Genomic DNA, 19821 nt, shown 5'->3' with positions numbered 1-19821 from the left:
CGCGGCCCCGGCGGCTTCGGGTGTTTCCGGCGGCCGCCGGCGGAAAGAGCCGAGGGCCGGCGGCGGCGGCGGCCATGTTGGGAGCAGCGGGTCCGGCGGCGGCTGCCTGTGTGCCGGGCGCGGAGCGGAGCCGCTGAGGAGCGGGGAGGAGCGGAGCGGGCGGCCGGCGGCGGGGACCAGGCGGCCCGGCCCGGCCCGGCCGACAGCCGGGACCAGCCAGCCGGCGGCCGGGGGTCGCGGGGGGCGGCCCGGAGCCCGCGCGGCCTAGCCCCAGAGGCGGATCCCCGGGCTGGCGTGAGCGGCCGAGCCGGCCTCCCTGCCCCCCCGGCCGGGGCTGATGCGGCCGATCCCCCGGCTGTGAGCGCCCTCCCGCTCCTCCTCCCCCCGACTCTCCGCCTTTCCCTCCCCCGAGGCGCCGGCGCCATGTCCAGCGCCCGGACCCCGCTGCCCACGCTGAATGAGAGGGACACGGAGCAGGTAAGGGACTCCTGGCAGGACCTGCCCACGGACGGCCTTCCCTCGCACCTTCCATTTAAGCCCCCTGCGCTCCTGGTCGCCTGGCCCCGGCTCTTCCTCCCTCAACCCCGGCGTCCACCCCTGCCTCTCTCTCCCCTTCTTCAGGATCGCCTTCCTTTGCTCTTCCGTGTCCCCCATTTCCCCTTTTTTAATCCCTGGCTGTCCCCCTCTTCCTTCCCTCTCCTCCCCCTCTTTGGCTAGTCCCCTTTAGCTTCCTTCCTGCCCGACCCTCTTTCCCCTCCTCTTCTTTCCCCTCCTCAATATCACCTTTGAGGTTTTCAGTTGCCCTTTGAATCCCTGGTTTATATTTCTTCCGTATATCATTTTCCTGTGCTCGTCTGTTACCCCCTTTATCTCTTCTCTCCCCCCCCCCCCCACCAAATTCAGCACCTCCCTCCTGCATATCACTTGCCAAAGCCGCCCTCATCACCTTCCCATTTCATTCGCCCACTCCTTGCTCATTACCCTTCTGTTTCTCTCCAGTATCATCCTTTTTCTCCCCCCACCCCCAGCCCTCATTTCTTATGGTTTTATTGATCTTTGCCCTTTACCTCCCCCTTTATTAATCCCCACTGTCCTCCCTCTCCTCGTTTTTCTGCACGTTATGCTCAGTTCTTCCCCGCTGCTACTCTGTTTTCCTCCTCCTCATACTCCTGATCCCCGGCCTGTTGTCATTTTACATTGTGCTCTTCTGTCCCCTTCCCTAAGGTAGATAGGAATACCCCACCTACTTGCCTCTTCTGCGTGCCACTTCGTCTGGTCATTTTTTGAGCCCCCGGGTATCGATCACTCTCCTTATCAAGTCGGCAGCCCGTTTCCCCACGACGTCAATCTCCCCAAGATGCCCTTCCAGCCATTCCCTCGTGTTGCCCCTCTTGGCAGGATCCTGCTGCTCTTCATTCATCCCTCTTTCCCTACCCTCGTTTTCAGGCCTCAGTTTCCAGCTCGTTAGTGTTCCACTGCTCTCACCTTCTTACCTCACATGTTGCCCTCCTTATTCTCCCCGTGCCTTCCTTCTATCCTCTCTAATCCTGCTCTTCCCTGCATGGGTATCACCCTCCCAAGTGGTCTCTTATCAGCTCTGGAGTGTCTGCATCACTCACACCTCAGTCCTGACCATCACAGGTTTCCTTTGTCTTCTAAAATATCCTTTTCCTCGTCACCTCACTGGGAGATGTGACAGGCCGTACTTGCGCATCCCTCCCCGTCTGGTTGTTGTTCACCCCAGCTACCAAGGCTTCGGATTTCGTGAGGATTCTCTGAGCGCTGAGGGAACCCTCCGTGAGGGATCCTTTGGCTGCCGTACCCCTCGCATCAGTGAACTGGCAAGCAGAAAGGGATCTGTCTTCATCGTATGGCTTCCTTCTATTTTGATAATAATAATAAAAGATATTAAGCACTTACTATGTGCCAAGCACTGTTCTAAGTGCTGGAGTGGATACAGGGTTATCAGGTTGTCCCACATGGGGCTCACAGTCTTAACCCCCATTTTACAGATGAGGTAACTGTGGCACAGTGAAGTGACTTTGCCCAGAGTCACACAGCTGACAAGTGGCGGAGCCGGGATTAGAACCCACGACCTCCGATTCCCAAACCCATACTCTTTCCACTAAGCCACGCTGACCTCCCTGGTACCACTTATGTCCTTCCTTCCCCCCATCCCCAAACCTTTCCTTGATTACCCTTCCTTCTGTTTTACCCACATGCTGCTTTCATGAGAACTCCCACCTTTTCTCAGGGAGAAATCCTGCTTAGTCATTTGTTTACCTTATATTAAGATATTCTTTTTCTTCTTTCCTAGTTTTGTTCTTGGTATTGCATTCCCCCTTTATATAGTTTCTTCCCCCCACTCCCTCCCCAATTTTGTTTGTACTTAGTACCTCTAACAAACACTTATCCCCCTGGCAATCGACACGTTTTTCCTTGGAGGGATTGCTTGTTTCTTGGTGAAGAGGTGCAAGTTGAGCCGGGTATGGGTTGAATTCTGGAGTCTGGTAGTTGGTTCAGCCTGGAGCTTTGGTCTCAAACATAAGAAGAGCTCTTTTTTTTTTCCTACCCATTACACTTGTCTCGTTCCCAATATACCTCTCCCCACTTCACCTTCCGCCTCCATTCATCCTTCCCTGTCAACCCTCCCACCTTTACCCTAGCCAAGACACCCTTCATTTCGAGCTAACTTTCCCAGTTTCCTGATTTTTGGGTTTTGGGAATCATAAATTGGAAGTCAGAGGTGTTTAGAGAGTGGTGTGAAAACCTGCTCTTCCAGAGAGGCCGTGGGCATCTCCCGGGAGTCCCTTTTGGATGCTGTTGCCTCAGGGGAAGCGGGATACCCGAAGTGCTGAGGATGAGAGCTCTAGACTGAACACTGTACTTGCCGAGGAGGTTTGGTGAGTTCTTTCTGCTGTCCGGAGTAGGATCGGCACGGGTTGTCCAGGGTCTGAATCGAGAGAGAAATACCGCCGCCATTTTGTTTCCTAGCTTTGTCCCAGCCAAAGCTTGATGAGGGCTTACCCTCAGGGCATTTGGGTGTTTAACTTGCCCCCACATGTGGATCCCTCGCCTGGACCCTTCAATTCATCACTGTGATGTACGTTTGCCGCTGAAGCTTCACTTCCCTTTTTGGGCAGGGATCCTCTAGGGTGCCCAGACATACCCAAGACACTGACAGAAATTCACCAGCTCCCCGCAATTTCCCATCTCAGGAGAAGGAACTGACCCCGGGCAGTGGCCAGCCAATCCTCGAAGGCACCTGTTACCGGCAGCCGAATAAAGAGCTTCTTGTAGGGTTTCCCGGGGTGAGGGAAGCAGTGTTCTTCAGAGTGGACGCTTATCCCCGAGAAAGGGATTATGTGGTACCCGTTGGCATCCCTTTAGAGAAGGTCCCAGGGGCTGCTGGAAGAGCAGGGCCCCATCTTGGACTGCCATTTCTCCATCTGGAAGCCCGGCACTCCTTGGCTGGAGAAATGAGCAGGCTGCCTCTTCTCGTTTTGTGTTGTAACATGATCGGGCAAAGGGAATTGGAAGGAGAGACCCTCTCTGTTAAAGGCTCGCCTCCTCCTTGTAGAGATTGAAGCTGCCTCAACCATTTCTCCAGAAATAGGTAAACAAACTTGACTGGCTCTTTCTTTTTCTTTTTTTCTCTCTCTCTTCTCCTTTCTTTTTAAAATGCGGTTGATGTGAAGCTGTTTCCAGGAGCTCTTTGATCACGTCTGCATTAAAAAAAACAAACCACACACACAACATCGAAGCATAAAAATAAACCTCGTGTTGCAGGGAGGAGATTGCCCGTTTGCTGTCGAGTCTGGACTGTGAACGCATCAGATCAGAGGAGTCAGACTTTATCTCTTGGGTGATTTGGTGACACCCGATCCCGGAAGATCTCCTGTCCAATCTGCACGGCCACAGACCCGGCGCCCCCCGCTTTTCCACTCCCTGTTTGCCGAAGGGGGTTGCTTGGGATTAGAGCTTGTTAAGTGCGCGGGTGGGGAGCTGGGGGAGGGGTTCAGGCTGTGGCGGTTCGTCCTCCCAAGGCGAGCTTTCCACCTTTTGGTTCCCTTTCAAATGGGTTTGCTGGATGGAGGCTTGGCAGGCATGAAAGCAATCAACAAGATGACAAGGTTGTCTTCCAGCCAGTGGAGATAGAGGAAGGTGCGTGATGGGACACGGCTCTGAACCCCTTAACTGCCAGCTAGGGCTCGCCATAGTAAAACGGAGGGGCCCTAAGCTGGAAACCCGGTCTCCTCTAGGGCCAGATGGGCCCGGGGCCGAGGGAGGAGAATTAGGGAAGACCGGGTGAGTGACGGATCGCTAACCCAGGCCTCTCCTGCAGTCAACTGACCGATGGCATTTATTGAGCACTTACTGCGTGCAGGGCACTGTACTCAGCGCTTGAGGGAGGACAGTACAACGGAGTCGGTAGACACGATCCCTGACCATATGGAGGTCTGCCTGCCGAGTAGTGAAGGAGTTGTTTTGGGTCTTCCAGGGGGCTGGTAGGATTGCTTCTTTCCCATGGTCCCTCTTCAGGAAAAGTTTCACAAAGTCCCAGGGAAAGGATCAGACCCAGCCCAGGAGATGGATGAGCCACAGCTGGGACCAAGCCCCTCCAAAACTCAACCCCCTGAGCTGGCTGCAGAAAGCCTGGAGTGCTGGTTGTCTTTCGTGCTATGGTTTTGGGCTTGGTTTTCACTTAAGCTTAGGTTTTTGACCGTGGCGGTTTTGGAGGGTTTTCCAGCCTGTCGGCACTGTCTTAGTTGATAGTTGATTCTCGGTCACTCCTTCCCAACCATTCGGATAGCTTTCGGTTGCACTTCCTGTTCTCTACTGTCCTTTGAGGTTCTGTCCCAGTAGCGCAGCCGTGTTCTCAGGGCACTACTTCCTGCTTGGGGGTGTGAGGAGAGTGTTGAAGTGAATGTCACATCGTGGTTTCTAATTTCACACTTGACTTGGAAAGGCAAAGAACCGAAGCTAAGGAATCTTAGGGAGACAAAACATTTGAGTCCCTGAGCGTCAGATGGGTCAAAAGGGACCCGAAATTTTCATCCGTTCTTCCCGTCCTCGAGCAGGTGAATGCCGAGGGGTCCTCTCCTACCTTCGGTTGGCGTGGGCAGGAGGGGGCAGCCGAGCTGATGGATGGGCTTGACTTATGAATGTCGTGGGCGCGGTCTAGTGGGTTCCGGTCACTGGTCAGCCAGCCCCAGGTCTGGGCCCGGCTGGCCTGAGGAAGCCAGTCTCGGGACGAGTTGGGTGATTTGACCGGTGGTTGTTTGAGGTAGGGCTTGGGAAGAGAACGGAGCTCCAAAACAGACAATGGAACGTACGTTCTGTAGGTTGGATGGGGCCGGGAGAAATCCTCTGAGCGAGTGGTTCTCCAGAGAGTCAAGAGTCGCTCCAGACCAGGTTATTTCTCCTTTGGATGGGATGACCCAAATGTCAAAGGACAGCTGACTGGGCCTAGGTTGGGTCTCCAGTAGCATTGTTTTTGCCTACCAGGGGCTAGTCATGTGGCTGGCATTTTTGCTTTCCCAGGAGTTTTTCTCTCTTGGGTATGCATTATGTCTACGAGAATGAATATTTTATGCCCACAGCGCAGCCGAGCTCTGGGCTCTCCGGCCCATTACTGACAAGTTGAGAGGAGGGGAGGGACCTTTGGCCTGTTGATGGAGCTTCTCCGCCAAATGGACTCCCCCAGCAGGGCCTCCACTGCCCGCTAATGGAGGGGAACGAAGGCCCCTCGGCAACCTCGGCGTCCTCCTCTGGCTTCGGCTCGTTGAAAGGTTCGGCAGGGGCCTCGTTTTCCCCCCTGACTCCGGTCGGGGCTGGGCGGCCGGGCCCACCCTTCACCAAGGGGAGCATCCCCCTCGGCTTCGTTTCGCTCGATCCCCTACCCGCGCGATGGTGCCGAAGAGAATCTGCGTGCCAGAGGCCGCGTGGGAAGGGTTGGATTCAGTTGTGCGCGTGATGCCTCTTCAGTGCTTTCCACTTTGAGAGCCCAGTAGGCTCTCCGGGGTCGGGGAGGAAACTGATTAAACTTGCCAAAATGATAGACCGATTGTGTTAAGCCCCACGGCTTTTTCATCTCTTTATGGGAGGCTTGGAACCTACCCGTTTTCACTGGGCCTGTGGGAGGCAGGGAAGCGTCGCGTCTTACTGAGGAGTAATCTGAGGCCCAGGGACCTGAATCATCCAGCAAACCCCTGACAGAGATCAGGTGAACGACTGGGTTTCCCTTCGTGGCCCAAACCCCCTGGACTTTGGTCCCCGCACCTAGGAAAGAACCAAGGAGTCCTGCCTCCCCGCACCCTCTCTTGCCCTCCAATCCGGCTCCTCTCTTCAGAGTATAAATAGACTAGATCCCTTTATCTGCATGTCTATTTTGGTCTTGGTGTTGGAAGTTTCTCAAGCCTTGCTAAGAAGCTTTCTCCAGAGGGGTCTGTCCTAAAGTCGGCACTCGTTTTAAGAATCGTTCTCTCCCCGACCCTTGTATTCCTCCCATTCATATTAGGAATTTCTCGGCGGGCAGAAACAATTGCTCCTTCCTCCCGTGTCCCAACTGGTTTTAGTCCTGAGAAATCTCGTACTCTCCAAGTCAGGGGCCAGATATTGGCGGGAAAGCGAATCCCAGAGGGAGAATGGAGCGGGAGCATTAGTCGACTGAGAGGCCGCCTTTCTCCTTTTACACAAGGGAGGTAGAGCGGGACTGGGGGCTTTTTTGCCAAACCAGTTAAGCTGGTTTCAGTTGCGGCCTAGGAAAGCCTGGAGCACAAAAGTCTCTTTCCACTGGGGCTGGGCTCACTGAGGCGTGAGCCCTCTCGAATCAGAAAGTCTTCTGCAAACAAACACCCAATGCCTAGTATGGAGATTTGAGCTTGGCCTCCTAGCTCTTGGGAGCGAACCCACTTTTCCATACCTCGGGTAGCCCTTTCTTTCCTGCATGCCTCCCCCACCCCCACAGGAGCACAGAACCCAACCCCTCGCCTTGCCCTTAAATTATTCGCCCCAATTTACAGGCCCAGTGGGAGCATTCAGGTAAGTGGAGAGGAGGGAAGGGGGGCAGTCTGAGCGGGGGAAGCTGGGTGGGGACAGGGTTGGCTCGAAAGGTTCCGGACGCCCCGATTCCCGGCTCTTTTTGCCGCCGTAATCTGACTCAGCAAAATCAGGTCTGGCCTGAGACCTCTCTTATTTTATTCAGAGCTGTTGCGGCGACGTGTTCGAGCCTGCCGTGAAAAGAAGCGAATGCTCTTTGGTCTCAGGAAACTAGGGCGGGTGGAAGCAGGTGGAATCCTCCACTCCCCCAAAGTCCCCCAAAACAGGGACGTCACCAAAGGAGGGGTGAGCCTCCCCCCTCTCCACCCTCCACCATTGTACCTAGGGCCCTGAGGACCTCCCCTCGACCACAACTGGAGTCCCCATGGCTGGAGCAGGTGGGAGCCTGCTCCTCAGAGATGGGACCGTGGGGAGGTTGTGCCAGGATTTTCAGCCCAGACGAAGTGTGCTGCTAACGTGGCCGGATTGTTTTCCCAGGCTGGCTGTGGAACTGAGGGAGCCCTCTCTGAACCCGGTGTCATTAGCCAGGAGAGCTGTATGTGAGCAGAACCCCCTGCTTGAGTCACCCAAGGCATCAGGGGACAGACCGCTCCCTCTACCATCAGAGCGACTCTTTAATTACAGCTTCCCTTGAGCACCTTCCCGCAGGGGTTTTGTTTGCTAACTGATATCCTGGACGAGGCACTGGCCCCTGTTTCCTCCACGCCTCTAACCGGACGTTCTGCTTTCTCCCTCTTTCTCCTCCCCCACCTCCCGCCAGCGGGACCCACATGCCCGTTTGTTCCCTCCACTGTCCATGTGTTTCCCTCTCATCTGCCGGAATGATTTTACCTATGAACCCCAGAACTTTGGCCCTTGTGAGGATTATTCATCCCGTGGCATGGCGGGGAAGTGAGGGATGGAGTACTGGGGTGGGACCAGCCCCGGGGCAGGTTCCTGCATTGGTCCTCCCTCCGCCCCTCTGCTGACATCACTGGCAATATGGCGCAGGGGAAGGAAGAAGAGTGTGTTAACTCCTCTTTATCTATCTATCAATCAATCAATCAGTGGTATTTACTGAGCACATGGTGTGCAGAGCACTCTACTAAGAGCTTGGGAGAGGACAATTCAGCAGAGTTGGTAGACATGTTGCCTGCCCACAAGGAGCTTAGAGAAGCAGCGTGGCTCAGTGGGAAGAGCACGGGCTTTGGAGTCAGAGGTCATGGGTTTGAATGCCGGCTCGGCCACTTGTCAGCTGTGTGACTTTGGGCAAGTCACTTAACTTCTCGGTGCCTCAGTTACCTCATCTGTAAAATGGGGATTAAGACTGTGAGCCCCACGTGGGACAACCTGATTCCCCTGTGTCTACCCCAGCGCTTAGAACAGTGCTTGGCACATAGTAAGCGCTTAACAAAAACAAATGCCAACATTATTGGAGGTCCAGCTGCTCCAGTGGCACAAAATGGTGGGGTGGTCTGGGCCAGCACTCCAAAAACCCTAACAGAATTGAGAAATGGTGAGGCCTGGTGGGTAAAGCATAGGCCTTGGAGTCAGAGGACTTGGGTTCTAATCCTGGCTGCGCCACTTGTCAGCCACGTGACTTTGGACTGTGCCCGTTACCTCATTTGTAAAATGGGGATAAAGACTGTGAGCCCTATGAGGGACGTGGATTGGGTCCAACCTGATTATCTTGTCTCTGCCCCAGCTTAACACAGTTCAAAAAAAAAAAACTGGGAAGCAGATCCCAGTCTTTAAACTTCGGTTCAGCTTCTTGGAAAGGTTTATGTACATATGCACATATTTGTAATTTATATATTCATATTGTTTGCCTCCCCCTCTAGACTGTAAGGTCATTGTGGGCCGGGAATATGTCTGTTTTTCTATGTTGTACTCTCCCAAGCACTTAGTACAGTGTTCTGCACACAGTAAGTGCTCAAATACAGTTGAATGAATGACTGAAAAGATTTAGTACCAGCCATGCTTCTTTCTCCCTTGAGTCATCAGCCTGGATTTCCCAGTTAATCGGTGCAGGGGAAGTTAGCCTGTAATGCCTCTGGAGTCCGACAAGGGACTGTTTTTATTCCTGGGCTGGTCAGGGGGACGACTTGTTCCATTACCTTCCTGTTCCTCTGGCTTAAATAGGTGGATTTGCTGAGTGTTTCCTGCCTCTATCCCTCTTTCATTCTGTAGCCGCTCCTGTTGGCTGGGAGTTACTTGAACGACCACCTGCAACTGCCCGGCCCTGCGGCCTCGCCCATCTGCAGCAGGAGGAGAGAAGGCCGCTGCTGGAGAGGCTCGTGCAAGGCTCAAGAGGCCTTGTTGGTCTCAGAGCACGGACCTGGGGTGTGTCAAGCAGCCCTGAGCTTGTTTTTTTCTTCTTTTTTCTCTCTCTCTCTCTCCCCACCCCCTTCCCTCCCCAACTAACTTTGGTTCTTCTCAAGAGATCTGACCTGGTGCTGGCCAGGATGCATAGGAAAAGAATGCAATATTTGTTGCCCACTTTCCCCTCTGGTCCTTGTCTTTTTTCACTTCAGCAGTGCCTCCTCCTTTCAGAGATAGCAGTGGGCACCTGGCCTTTTGGACCTTAGGTCCCACATTGAGGCACATAAGGTAGGCCTGTGTTTTCAGAGCTTATTCCCCCATGAAATAGAAAATGCATTAATGGCAGGGATCCTGACTACTGACTCCCAAGCACTCAGGGCAGTTCCCTGCACGTAGAAAGCACTCAATAAATACCACTACTTGATTGATTGGTGTGTATAACTATCAGTCAATCAATCTTTTGCATATGGAGCGTTTACTGTGTGAAGAGTACTCAAAAAAAAATATGTGGTATTTGTTAAGCACTTACTATGTGCCAGGCACTGTATTAAGCGTTGAGGTGGATACAAGCAGATTGTGTTGGACACAGTCCCTGTCCCACATGGGGCTCACAGTCTCAATCCACAGTTTACAGATGAGGGAACTGAGGCAGCAAGAAGTGAAGTGACTTGTCCAAGGTTACACAGCAGACAAGTCGGGGAGCTGGGAGCCCATGATTTTCTGATTCCGAGACCCATGGTTTAATCACTTTGCCATGCTGAATGCTTGGGAGAGGACAATGTAACAAGTGTTAGAAATGTTGCCTGCCCAAGAGGAGTTTCCAGTCTAAAAGGGGAGACAGACCCTAAAATAAATTACAGCAATGCATATGTTTTGGGGTGGAGAGTGGGATGAATAAAGGGTATAAATTCAAAGGCACAGATGATACAGAAGGGAGAGGGAATAGGGGAGATGAGGGCCTTGACAGGGAAGGCCTCTTGGGGGACATATGATTTTAATAAGGTTTTGAAGGTGGGGACAGTGATGGTCTGATGGATATGAAGAGGGAGGGAATTCCAGGCCAGAGGCAGGACATTGGTGAGGGGTCAGCAGCAAGAGCGACAAGGTTGAGGTACAGTGAGTAAGTTGGCATCAGAGGAACCAAGTTTGCCTGATGGGTTGTTATAGGAAACCAGGGAGGTAAGATGGGAGGGGACAAGGTGATCAGGTGTTTTAAAGCCAGTGGTCAGGGGTTTCCGTTTGATGTGGAGGTGGATGGACAGTGACAGAAGGAATATGACAAAGCTCTTGAAGAGCTTAAAGTTGAATGATCTATGGATTGGTCTACCTGAGAATTAGTTTATTTGCCCACTCCTCCCCTCCTCTTTCTTGCTGTTTTCTCTGGTCCTTCAGGTTTAGAAGGAGAGACTTTTCTGTATTTTCCCACTTTGAAACAATGAGCAGAAGACAGATTCTTTGAATATCCAGAATGCACCTGTTTTTCATTCATTCATTCAGTCGTATTTATTGAGCGCTTACTCTGTGCAGAGCACTGTACTAAGCGCTTGGAAAGTACAATTCAGCAATAAAGAGAGGCAGTCTCTGCCCTCACCGGGCTTAGAGTCTCATGTTATCTTTTTTGGCTTTTAAAGCCTTTGCTAACTCCTGTCTTGTGTTTTCTGTCCTTAGACTGTGAGTGCCATGGGGAACAGGGACCATCTTTAATTTCCATCTGTGTGTTTTCTCCCAATGCTTAATGCAGTGCTCTGCACACAGTAAGCTCTTAATAAATAATTACTTCTCCTGTGGCCTAGAGCAATACTTTCTTGGTTAGGAGGAACTAATTAGTACTCTTCCTCCTCCTCCTGCTACTAACAGTAATAATAATCATGACGTTAAATTGTGAGAAGCAGGTGGCTTACTGGGTAGAGCACAGACCTGGCATTCAAAAGGACCAGGGTTCTAATCCTGGCTCTGCTACATGCCTGCTGTGTGACTTTGAGCCTCTATCTGTAAAACAGGGATTAAGAGTGGGAGCCCCATGTGGAACAGGGACTGTGTCCAACCTGATTAACTTGTATCTACCCCAGTGCGTAGAACAGTGTGTGGCACATAATAAGCGCTTAACAAGTACCATATAATATAATAGTAATAGTTACTATCATTATTAAAGCGCATGGTGTGCACCAGGCACTGGGGTAGATGTCACATAATCAGGCCGGACACAATCCATCTTGCACATGGGGCTGCTAGTCTGAGAGGGAGTGAGAATGAGCATTTCGTTCCCATTTTACACATGAGAAAACTGAGGCCCAGTGAAGTGGGGGGTGGGGCCTGACGTCTCCCTGTTGGCAAGTGGTGGAGCTGGGATTAGAACCTGTGCCAGTCCTGTGACTCCTGGTCCCAGGTTGTTTTCTCTAGGCCCCACTGCTACTGGGGCTAGAATAATAATAATAATAATTATTATGATATTATTATGTGCCAGGCACTGTACTATGCACTGGGGTGGATACAAGCAAATCGGGTTGGACACAGGCCCTGTCTCATGTGGGTCTCACAGTCTCAATCCTCATTTTACGGATGAGGAATTTGAGGCACAGAGAAGTGAAGTGATTTGCCCAAGGTCACCCAGCAGACAAGTGACGGAGTCAGGATTAGAACCTGTGACCTTCTGATTCCCAGGCCCATGCTCTCTCCACTATGCCATGCTGGTTCTAAGCACACTAGTGCTTTCCTCTTAGTGCCTGCTCCCTCATAAACCTCTGAGGGCAGAGCGGTGAGGTCTCTGGTCCCGGAATCCTCGACCTCGGAACCACCAGGTTCTTGTTTCTGGAAATCGCTTGCTTTGATTTTAACCCCGCATGTGTGGGAAACTGTCAACGATGGGCAGTCAAATTGGGACAGCACTCCCAGTTTTCTTCAGCACCCTTCAGGAAAGAGCATGGGCCTGTGAGTCAGAGGACCTGGGTTCTAATCCCGGCTCTGCCACGTACCTCCTGTGTGACCTCGAGCAAGTCACTTCACTTCTCTGTGCGTCAGTTCCTTCAACTGCAGAATTGGGTTCAAACCTGTTCTCTCTCCTACTTAGATTGTGAGTCCCAGGTGGGACCTGATTATCTTGTACCTACTCCGGCATTTAGTACAATGCTTGGCACGTATAGGTGCCTTAACAGATACCACAATTCATATTAGTACAGTGGTTGGCACATAGAAAATGTTTTTTTAAAAAATACCCCAATTGTGATGATTTTGATTACCCTGATGGGCCACAATATATCATTCCTAATAACTGGAGTTTAGAGCCCCTCTTGCCAGGCTGTTAGGAGTCACCCTCTTGTGTCCTCATCTGATAAAAAGCCCCCTTTCTCTGTCTCTCTGTAAAATCGCAGAATTCCCGGGGGAACAGCTTTCCGCCCCAGGGCCGCTTCTGGGGCGGAAGAGTTGGGAACTTTGGGGTAAGCAGGGATGACACCTCCAATTCCCTATTGACTTGCAGCGGGCTCTTCTTTTCTCCCGCCTATCCTGCATAGTCCAGACCATCTCTTGAGGGAGGCAACTTGTGGTTTGGGACAGTGCTGTATTGTAGGCAAGACCTTGGGCCCTTTGTCCCGGAGCTGGAGCCGGGGTTGGTTTCTCAGCAGGACGGCATAATGAACCTTTGTTCCACACTTTCCCAGCTCCTCCTGCCCCTCGGCTTTCATAGCGTTCTCTAGGAAGGCGGTTGGGACTTACCTGGTTACCGACACCACTCCTATCTGGAGAAGATCCGCCACCATCAAGAACCTCCTTGGCCTTGAGCTGGGATTGCCTTTCAAGCCTTAGGTGGGTCTTTGTGTCCCCACTGACTCAACTCCCTTTAGCAGGCCATTGTCTTTTTTCAAGGACAGTTGTTAAGTGCTTACTCTGTGCCAGGCACTCTTCTAAGTGAGACCATCCTGAGATCATCAGGTTGGACACAGTCCCTGTCCCACATAGGTCTCAGAGTCGTAACCCCCATTTTGCAGATGAGGTAACAGAGACACAGAAAATAATAATAATAATGGTATTTGTTAAGTGCTTTCTTTGTGCCAGGCACTGTTCTGAGCACCGGGGTGAATACAAGCAAATCTGGTTGGACACGGTCCCTGGCCCTCATGAGGCTCACAGTCTCAATCCCCATTTTACAGATGAGGTCAAGGAGGCACAAAGAAGTGAAGTGACTTGCCTAAGGTCACAAGACAAGTGGGAGAGCCGGGATTAGAGCCCATGACCTTCCACTCCCAGGCCCGTCCTGTAGCCACTACGCCATGCTGCTGAGAAGTGAAGTGCTTTGCCCAAGGTCACGCAGCAGACAAGTTTTTGAAGCCAGCGCTTGACTACTGGTAGAGATCCAAATGACCGACTTTTTTCGGTAGTCTCAGGGCCGGTAGCCAGGCAATAAACTGCTACCGTCCCAACATCATCCTTGTGTTCCGGACTGAGCCCCGGCAAGTTGGGCTCCTGAGCTGTTAATGTAGCGTGCCCGCGAGGTACTACCCATCAAGCTCCGCTCACCTCGTAAAAAGGAGCTGAAGCTGCACCTTTGCTAGTCTGTAGCCTAGTTTAAAAACTAAACTCTTTCCGAAGAGGTTCCCAGTTCTTCCTTTCTTTGAGATTCGCTTATGCTCCTTCTCTTCAATTCCACGACATCCCCAACTTTATAAAGTACCGTATCAGGAACGTCAGTGACGGGCATTAGCATTAACTCAATGGTCAATCAGTCAGTGGTATTTATCGAGTGCTTACTGTGTGCAGAACACTGTACTAAGCACTAGGGAAAGTACAGTATAGCAGAGTTGGGGACCTGCACTTTGCCCAGGCTTTTCACTTGGGCTAGCCTCTTGTCCAAAGGCCACAAACTGTCTTCCAAAGCACCCCCTCTGTAGCCATCACAATTCCCAGCCTCTTCATTCATTTATTCAGTCACATTTATTGAGCGCTTACTGTGAGCAGAGCACTGCACTAAGCGCTTGGGAGAGTACATCATAACAGACAGCTGCAGTTCCTGGCCGCAATGAGCTTACAGTCTGGTGGGGAGACAGATGTTAATATAAATAAATGACAGATATGTACATAAGCGCTGGGAGAGGGGATGAATAAAGGGAGCAAAGCAGGGCAATGCAGAAGGAGTGGAAGGAAAGGAAAAGAGAGCTTAGTTAGGGAAGGCTTCTTGGAGGAGACGTGCCTTATGGTAGCCAGCCTGCGGGACTTGAGCTTGAAAGTCAATCAGTTGCATTTATTGAGGGTTTATCATCCACTTCTTAGTTATTATCCACTTATTTACTTCCTGTCATCTTCACGGTGGGAGGGTTTTATGTCAACTTCAGTGGTTTCCTTTTTGAACCTGGGAGGGGCAGGAGGAGGGACTAGATGACCTTTTCATTCATTCACTCAGTCATATTTATTGAGTGCTTACTCTTTGCAAAGCACTGTACTGAGCACTTGGGAGAGTACAATATAACAACAGATGCATTCCTATTCACAACGAACTCACAGTCTAGAGGGGGAGGCAGAAATTAATATAAATAAATTACAGGTATATATGTGGTGTGTGTGTGTGTGCTGTGGGTTTGGGAGGGAGAATGAATGAAGGATCAAGTAAGAGCAGCGAAGAAGGAAGTGGGAGAGGAGAAAAGGAGGGCTTAGGGAAGGCTTCTTGGAGGAGATGTGCCTTCAATAAGGTTTTGAAGTGGGGGAGAGCAATTATCTGTCTGACATGAGGAGGGAGGGTGTTCCAGGCCAGAGGTAGGATGTGGGTGAGAGGTCAGCGGTGAGATAGACTAGATGAAGGTACAGTGAGAAGATTACCATTAGAAGAATGAGGTTTGCGGGCTGGGTTGTAGTAAGAGAGTAACGAGGTGAGGTAGGAGGGTGCAAGGTGATTAAGTGCTTTAAAGCCAATAGTAAGGAATTTTTGTTTGATATGGAGGAGGACGGGCAACCATGGAGTTTCTTGAGGAGCGGGGAAACACGGTCTGAACGTTTTTGAAGGAAAATGGTTTGGGCAGCAGAATGGAGTATGGACTGGAGTGGGGAGAGACAGGAGGCAGGGAGATCAGCAAGGAGACTGATACAATAATCAAGGCGGGATAGGATAAGTGCTTACATTAATGTGGTAGTTTGGACAGAGAGGAAGGAGTGGATTTTGGAGTCTTCAGATCCCTTCTAGTCTGAAGACTTTGTGCTCTTGGGATTCCTTTAGAAGATAGAAGATAGTCCTCTCTCCAGAGAACTGCTGGCATCAGTCCCGTCATTGAACCTAGGGCTTTGCCTTCCCAAGTGTCCACTCTGTGTTGATTAGGAAATGAAAAAGGAAAGCTCACGTCCTACTCCTTGTGAATGCCAAAGGAGTAGTGGTACCGTGTTGTGAGTAGTGAGACCACTACTGCTGGTCTCGCCTTCACAACATCACCAAGATCCACCCTTTCCTCTCTGTCCAAACCGCTATCTTGTTGGTACACTCTCTCATCATATCCCAGCTGGATTTCTGCTTCAGCCTCCTTTCTGATCTCCCATCCTCCCTTCTCTCCCTGCTTCAGTCAATAATTCACTCTGTGCCCAGATCATCTTCCTACAGAAACACTCTGGGCATGTCATCCCCCTCCTCAAAAATCTCCAGTGGTTGCTTATCAACCTTCGCATGAAGCAAAAACCCCTCCCTATTGGCTTCAAAGCTCTCCACCACCCCGGCCCCTCCTTCTTCACCTCCCTCCTCTCCTTCTACAGCTCAGCCCGCACACTCCGCTCCTCTGCTGCTAACCTCCTCACAGGGCCTTGTTCTCGTCTGTCCCACTGTCGACCCCTGGCCCACATCCTACCTCTGGCCTGGAATGTCCTTCCTCCCTCACATCCACCAAACTAGCACTCTTCCCCCCTTCAAAGCCCTATTGAGAGCTTACCTCCTCCAGGTGGCCTTCCCAGACTGAGCCCCCCTTTTCCTGTGCTCCTCCTCCCCTCCCCATCGCCCCTACTCTCTCCCTCTGCTCTGCCCCCTTTCCCGCCCCACACCACTTGTGTATATTTGTACATATTTATTATTCTGGTTTTTTTATTTGTGATATGTATACATCTATAATTCTATTTATTTTGATGCTATTGATACCTGTCTACTTGTTTTGTTTTGCTGTCTGTCTCCCCCTTCTAGACTGTGAGCCCGTTGTTGGATAGGGATTTTTTCTATCTGTTGCCGAATTGTACTTTCCAAGCGTTTAGTACAGTGCTCTGCATACAGTAAGCGCTCAATAAATACAACTGAATGAATGAATAAAAGCGTTGCAAGCTCTCAAGGCATTTCCAGGTTGGCAACCTGATCGCCCGGCATCCTGATGGCGAAATACTGTTTTATTGGGACGAATTCATCCTTTCTCCATCCCTCTGGGAGACTGATGCCCAACAGTCAATCAGTGGTATTTATTGAGTTCTGGCTGTGCTCAGAACACTGTATTAAGCACTTGGGAAAGTTCAGTGCAGCAGTACAACTACCACCCATGGACCCTAATAATAATAATAATGATAATAATTAAGGCATGTACTAAGTGCTTACTGTTTGCCAAGCATGTACTAAGCCCAAGAGTAGATAGAAGATAATCAGGTCCCACCTGCAACTCACAGAGCAGTATTGGATCCCCATTTTGCAGATGAGAAGCAAATAGACTTGTCCAAGGTCACACAGCAGACAAGTGGCGGAGTCGGGATTAGAACTCAGGTCCTCCGACTCTGAGGCCCGAGCTCTTTCCACAAGACCATGCAGCTTCTCAACCGTGATCTGGTCCGAACCCGACATGTTCCTCCTATCTGATCTTGATTCTTCTTCCAGTCACCACTCTATAAGTCTTGTTTTATCAGCTTTTGTTTTATTGGGAACGTAACCTCCTCAGGGACGGGGATTGTGTCTTGGGCTAAGCTTTCCCAAGTGCTCCGATCAGGGCACTGCACCCGGTAGGGGTTCAGTAAATACCGCCACTCCTAAAGAGTTGGTTTCTTGGCCAGAGAACCCTTTTTATTCACTCAGATTTCCAGTTGAGCCCAGGCTTCGGGCAGTGAAGAAGGAGATGACGACCCATCCTTTTGAGTTGGCTTTTAGTCACCCTTGAGCCAAGATCTCCCAGGGGTCAGGTCCAGAGGAGCCCTGGTCATATGCCCCTTCCCCGTTTCTGTCTGGGCCGAGGGTGGTCAGTCCCTCGTCCAAGCGGCTGAGTACAATAGCAAGACAGCCAGGAGATAACACCATAGCAGCTTCAGCCGGACCTTCTACAAAACTCAAGGCACAAGTATTTTTGGCTCACAGCAAGCCGGGAATCAAGGAGCAGGGGAGACTCCACCTCCATGTTTAATCTCCGTCCGTGGCTCCCTTTGTCTGGCCCCCTTCCTCCTTCCCTTACTCCCTTCTTCCCTCCCCTTCCCCTGAGATTTTAGGAACAAGTACTACAGTGCCATCAAGGCCCTGGAAGCTGTAGAGCCGTGTGTCTTATCAGGTGGGAGTGAGAAGGTTGGTCTCTGTGGCCAATTTGCCCTCCCCACTGTGCCTCGCTCTGGGCTGCAGGTTCCAGACTTGCCTGAAAGTGCCCCTCTTCTCCCCTCAACCTCCCTCTCTCTCTCTCTCTCGAGAGAGAGAACGAGAGACGACAAGGGGAGGAGGAAAAACAAACTCCTCTGCCCCGAAACCTGTCTTTTGTGTGACGTTCCAAGGCTTGTACATGTTGTCCCATTAAAACCAGCTTTCCCTTTTCTCCGCTTCTCTGCGTGGTGCAGTCTGACGCCCGAATGATAACTCCTGGCCTTGGGAAGCCGGCCACTGGTGTTGCCAAGCCATTGTCTGTGCTGTTGCCAGTTCATCCCCGGGAGCCGAGAAGTGGCTATCTCCTCCAGTTCCCATTGATTGTGTAATGTGCCACTCCAGCGTTTCCTGTTTGCTCCTGTTTGGTCTCAACGCTTGTGTGTTCTCGCTCCTGTCTCTTAAGATGGTAGCAGTGGCCACTCAAAGCAGTGGGGCCCAGCGAGTAGACCAGTGGGCCTGGAAGTCACAGGACCTGGCTTCTAATCCCTGTTCAGCCACCTGTGTGCTGTGTGGCCATGGGCAAGCCACTTACAGTCTCTTTGCCTCAGTGTCCTCATTTGTAAAATGGAGATCATTCAGTTGTCTGTTGAGTGCTTCCTGTGTGCAAAGCATTGTGCTCAGTACTGTCGTCCTCCCTCCAATGACTGAGAGCCCCAGGTGAGATAGGTACTGTGCCAAACCCAATTATCTTGAATCTACCCCAGTGCTTAGTACGGCGCTTGGCACACAGTGAGCGCTTGACAAGCACCATTAAAAAAAAAAATCCTGGCAGGTTAGGTGGCTGATTTTACTCCGGGTCCATTGCTCATTGAGGACGGACTGTGCTGAGCGAGGATAGGTCATCTGAGTTTATAGTGTGATTCACCAGCACGGCCTTTCTACTGTGGGCTCACTACTGCTGCATGGGAATAGTGAAATACCATATACAAATCCATTCTTCCTTTTCTCCCTGTGAGATGGAAATGAAACCGAGGCCCAGGTTTTTCTCCATCAAGCAATCCACAGATTGTATTGAGCACACTTACTGGGTGCAGGATAGTGTACTAAGCGCTTGGGTGAGGGCCATACAGTAGAGTTGTTAGACCAGATCCCCGCCCAAAAGGAGCTGGACACTCTCAAATGTTCAGTTGGTTCATTTGTTGGAGATTTTTTAAAACGCCACCGTATGTCAGTCATATTTATTGAGTGCTTACTGTATGCAGAGCACTGTAATAAGCACTGGGGAGAGTACAGAACAATGAGCAGACACATTTCCTGCCCACCGCGAGCTTACAGTCTAGATGCTCATGTGTCATTGAGCCTCCTCAGTCCATCACTGCCCGAAACAGCGCCTTGAGCGGGTTACAGGTGAACCTGTCTTCTGCCCTGAATTCCACAGTGGCGGTCTCCAGAGATGACTGGACGTTTCCATCTGGCTTTCTCAATCAATAGTATTTAGAGATTACCTAGGCCAGGGACAGAGTATTCCGCTAAGTGGTCGAGAGAATGCGAGAGAGGGAGAAAGCACAATCCCCGCCCACAAGGATCGAATGAACTACAGTGGGGAGGAAGCAGATCTAAAAGAAATGAAAGGAGGAAGGGCCCAAGGAGTAGAGTGTATAAATGGAAAAGTGCAAAATTGATCAGGACAAAAGAGGTTGGGACGACAGACGTGCTACTGTAGTGCAAAGGGCCGCAGTGAAGGTTGGGAGAAGACAAATCCATCAAGGATAACCTTCTAGAGAAGGAGGAGGGTTTTCTGAAGGACTTTAGAGATGGGGGAGACCTGCCATCTGGCAGATTTGAGATGGAAGGGAGTTGCAAGGTATCTGTTAAGCGCCTACTGTGCACCAAACACCGTGCTACGCGCTGGAGTACATACGACATAATTAGGTTGGACACAGTCCCGGTCCCTCGTGGAACTT

At 51.2% G+C, this 19821-nt stretch overlaps 1 protein-coding gene across 10 annotated transcripts in view; it reads left to right on the top strand.

Annotated features, from left to right (window-relative positions):
- Window positions 1-225: 225 nt before the first annotated feature.
- The window catches only part of MARK2 (microtubule affinity regulating kinase 2), a 73611-nt gene continuing 54015 nt past the window's right edge, over window positions 226-19821 (top strand). For 6 of the 10 annotated variants that reach the window (XM_029060422.2, XM_029060420.2, XM_029060417.2 and 3 more), the window contains exon 1: window positions 226-477. In XM_029060422.2, coding sequence (XP_028916255.1) covers window positions 424-477 — 54 coding nt within the window. In that variant the 5' untranslated portion in view covers window positions 226-423. The remainder of the gene's footprint in view (window positions 478-19821) is intronic. The other 4 variants (XM_029060421.2, XM_029060418.2, XM_039911387.1 and 1 more) reach the window with 1 other exon arrangement.

This window comes from Ornithorhynchus anatinus, chromosome 3 (assembly GCF_004115215.2).
Source record: "Ornithorhynchus anatinus isolate Pmale09 chromosome 3, mOrnAna1.pri.v4, whole genome shotgun sequence".
Classification (NCBI taxonomy): domain Eukaryota; kingdom Metazoa; phylum Chordata; class Mammalia; order Monotremata; family Ornithorhynchidae; genus Ornithorhynchus; species Ornithorhynchus anatinus.
The sequence above is the reverse complement of the archived record's forward strand: the minus strand, read 5'-3'. Positions and strand labels throughout refer to the sequence as shown.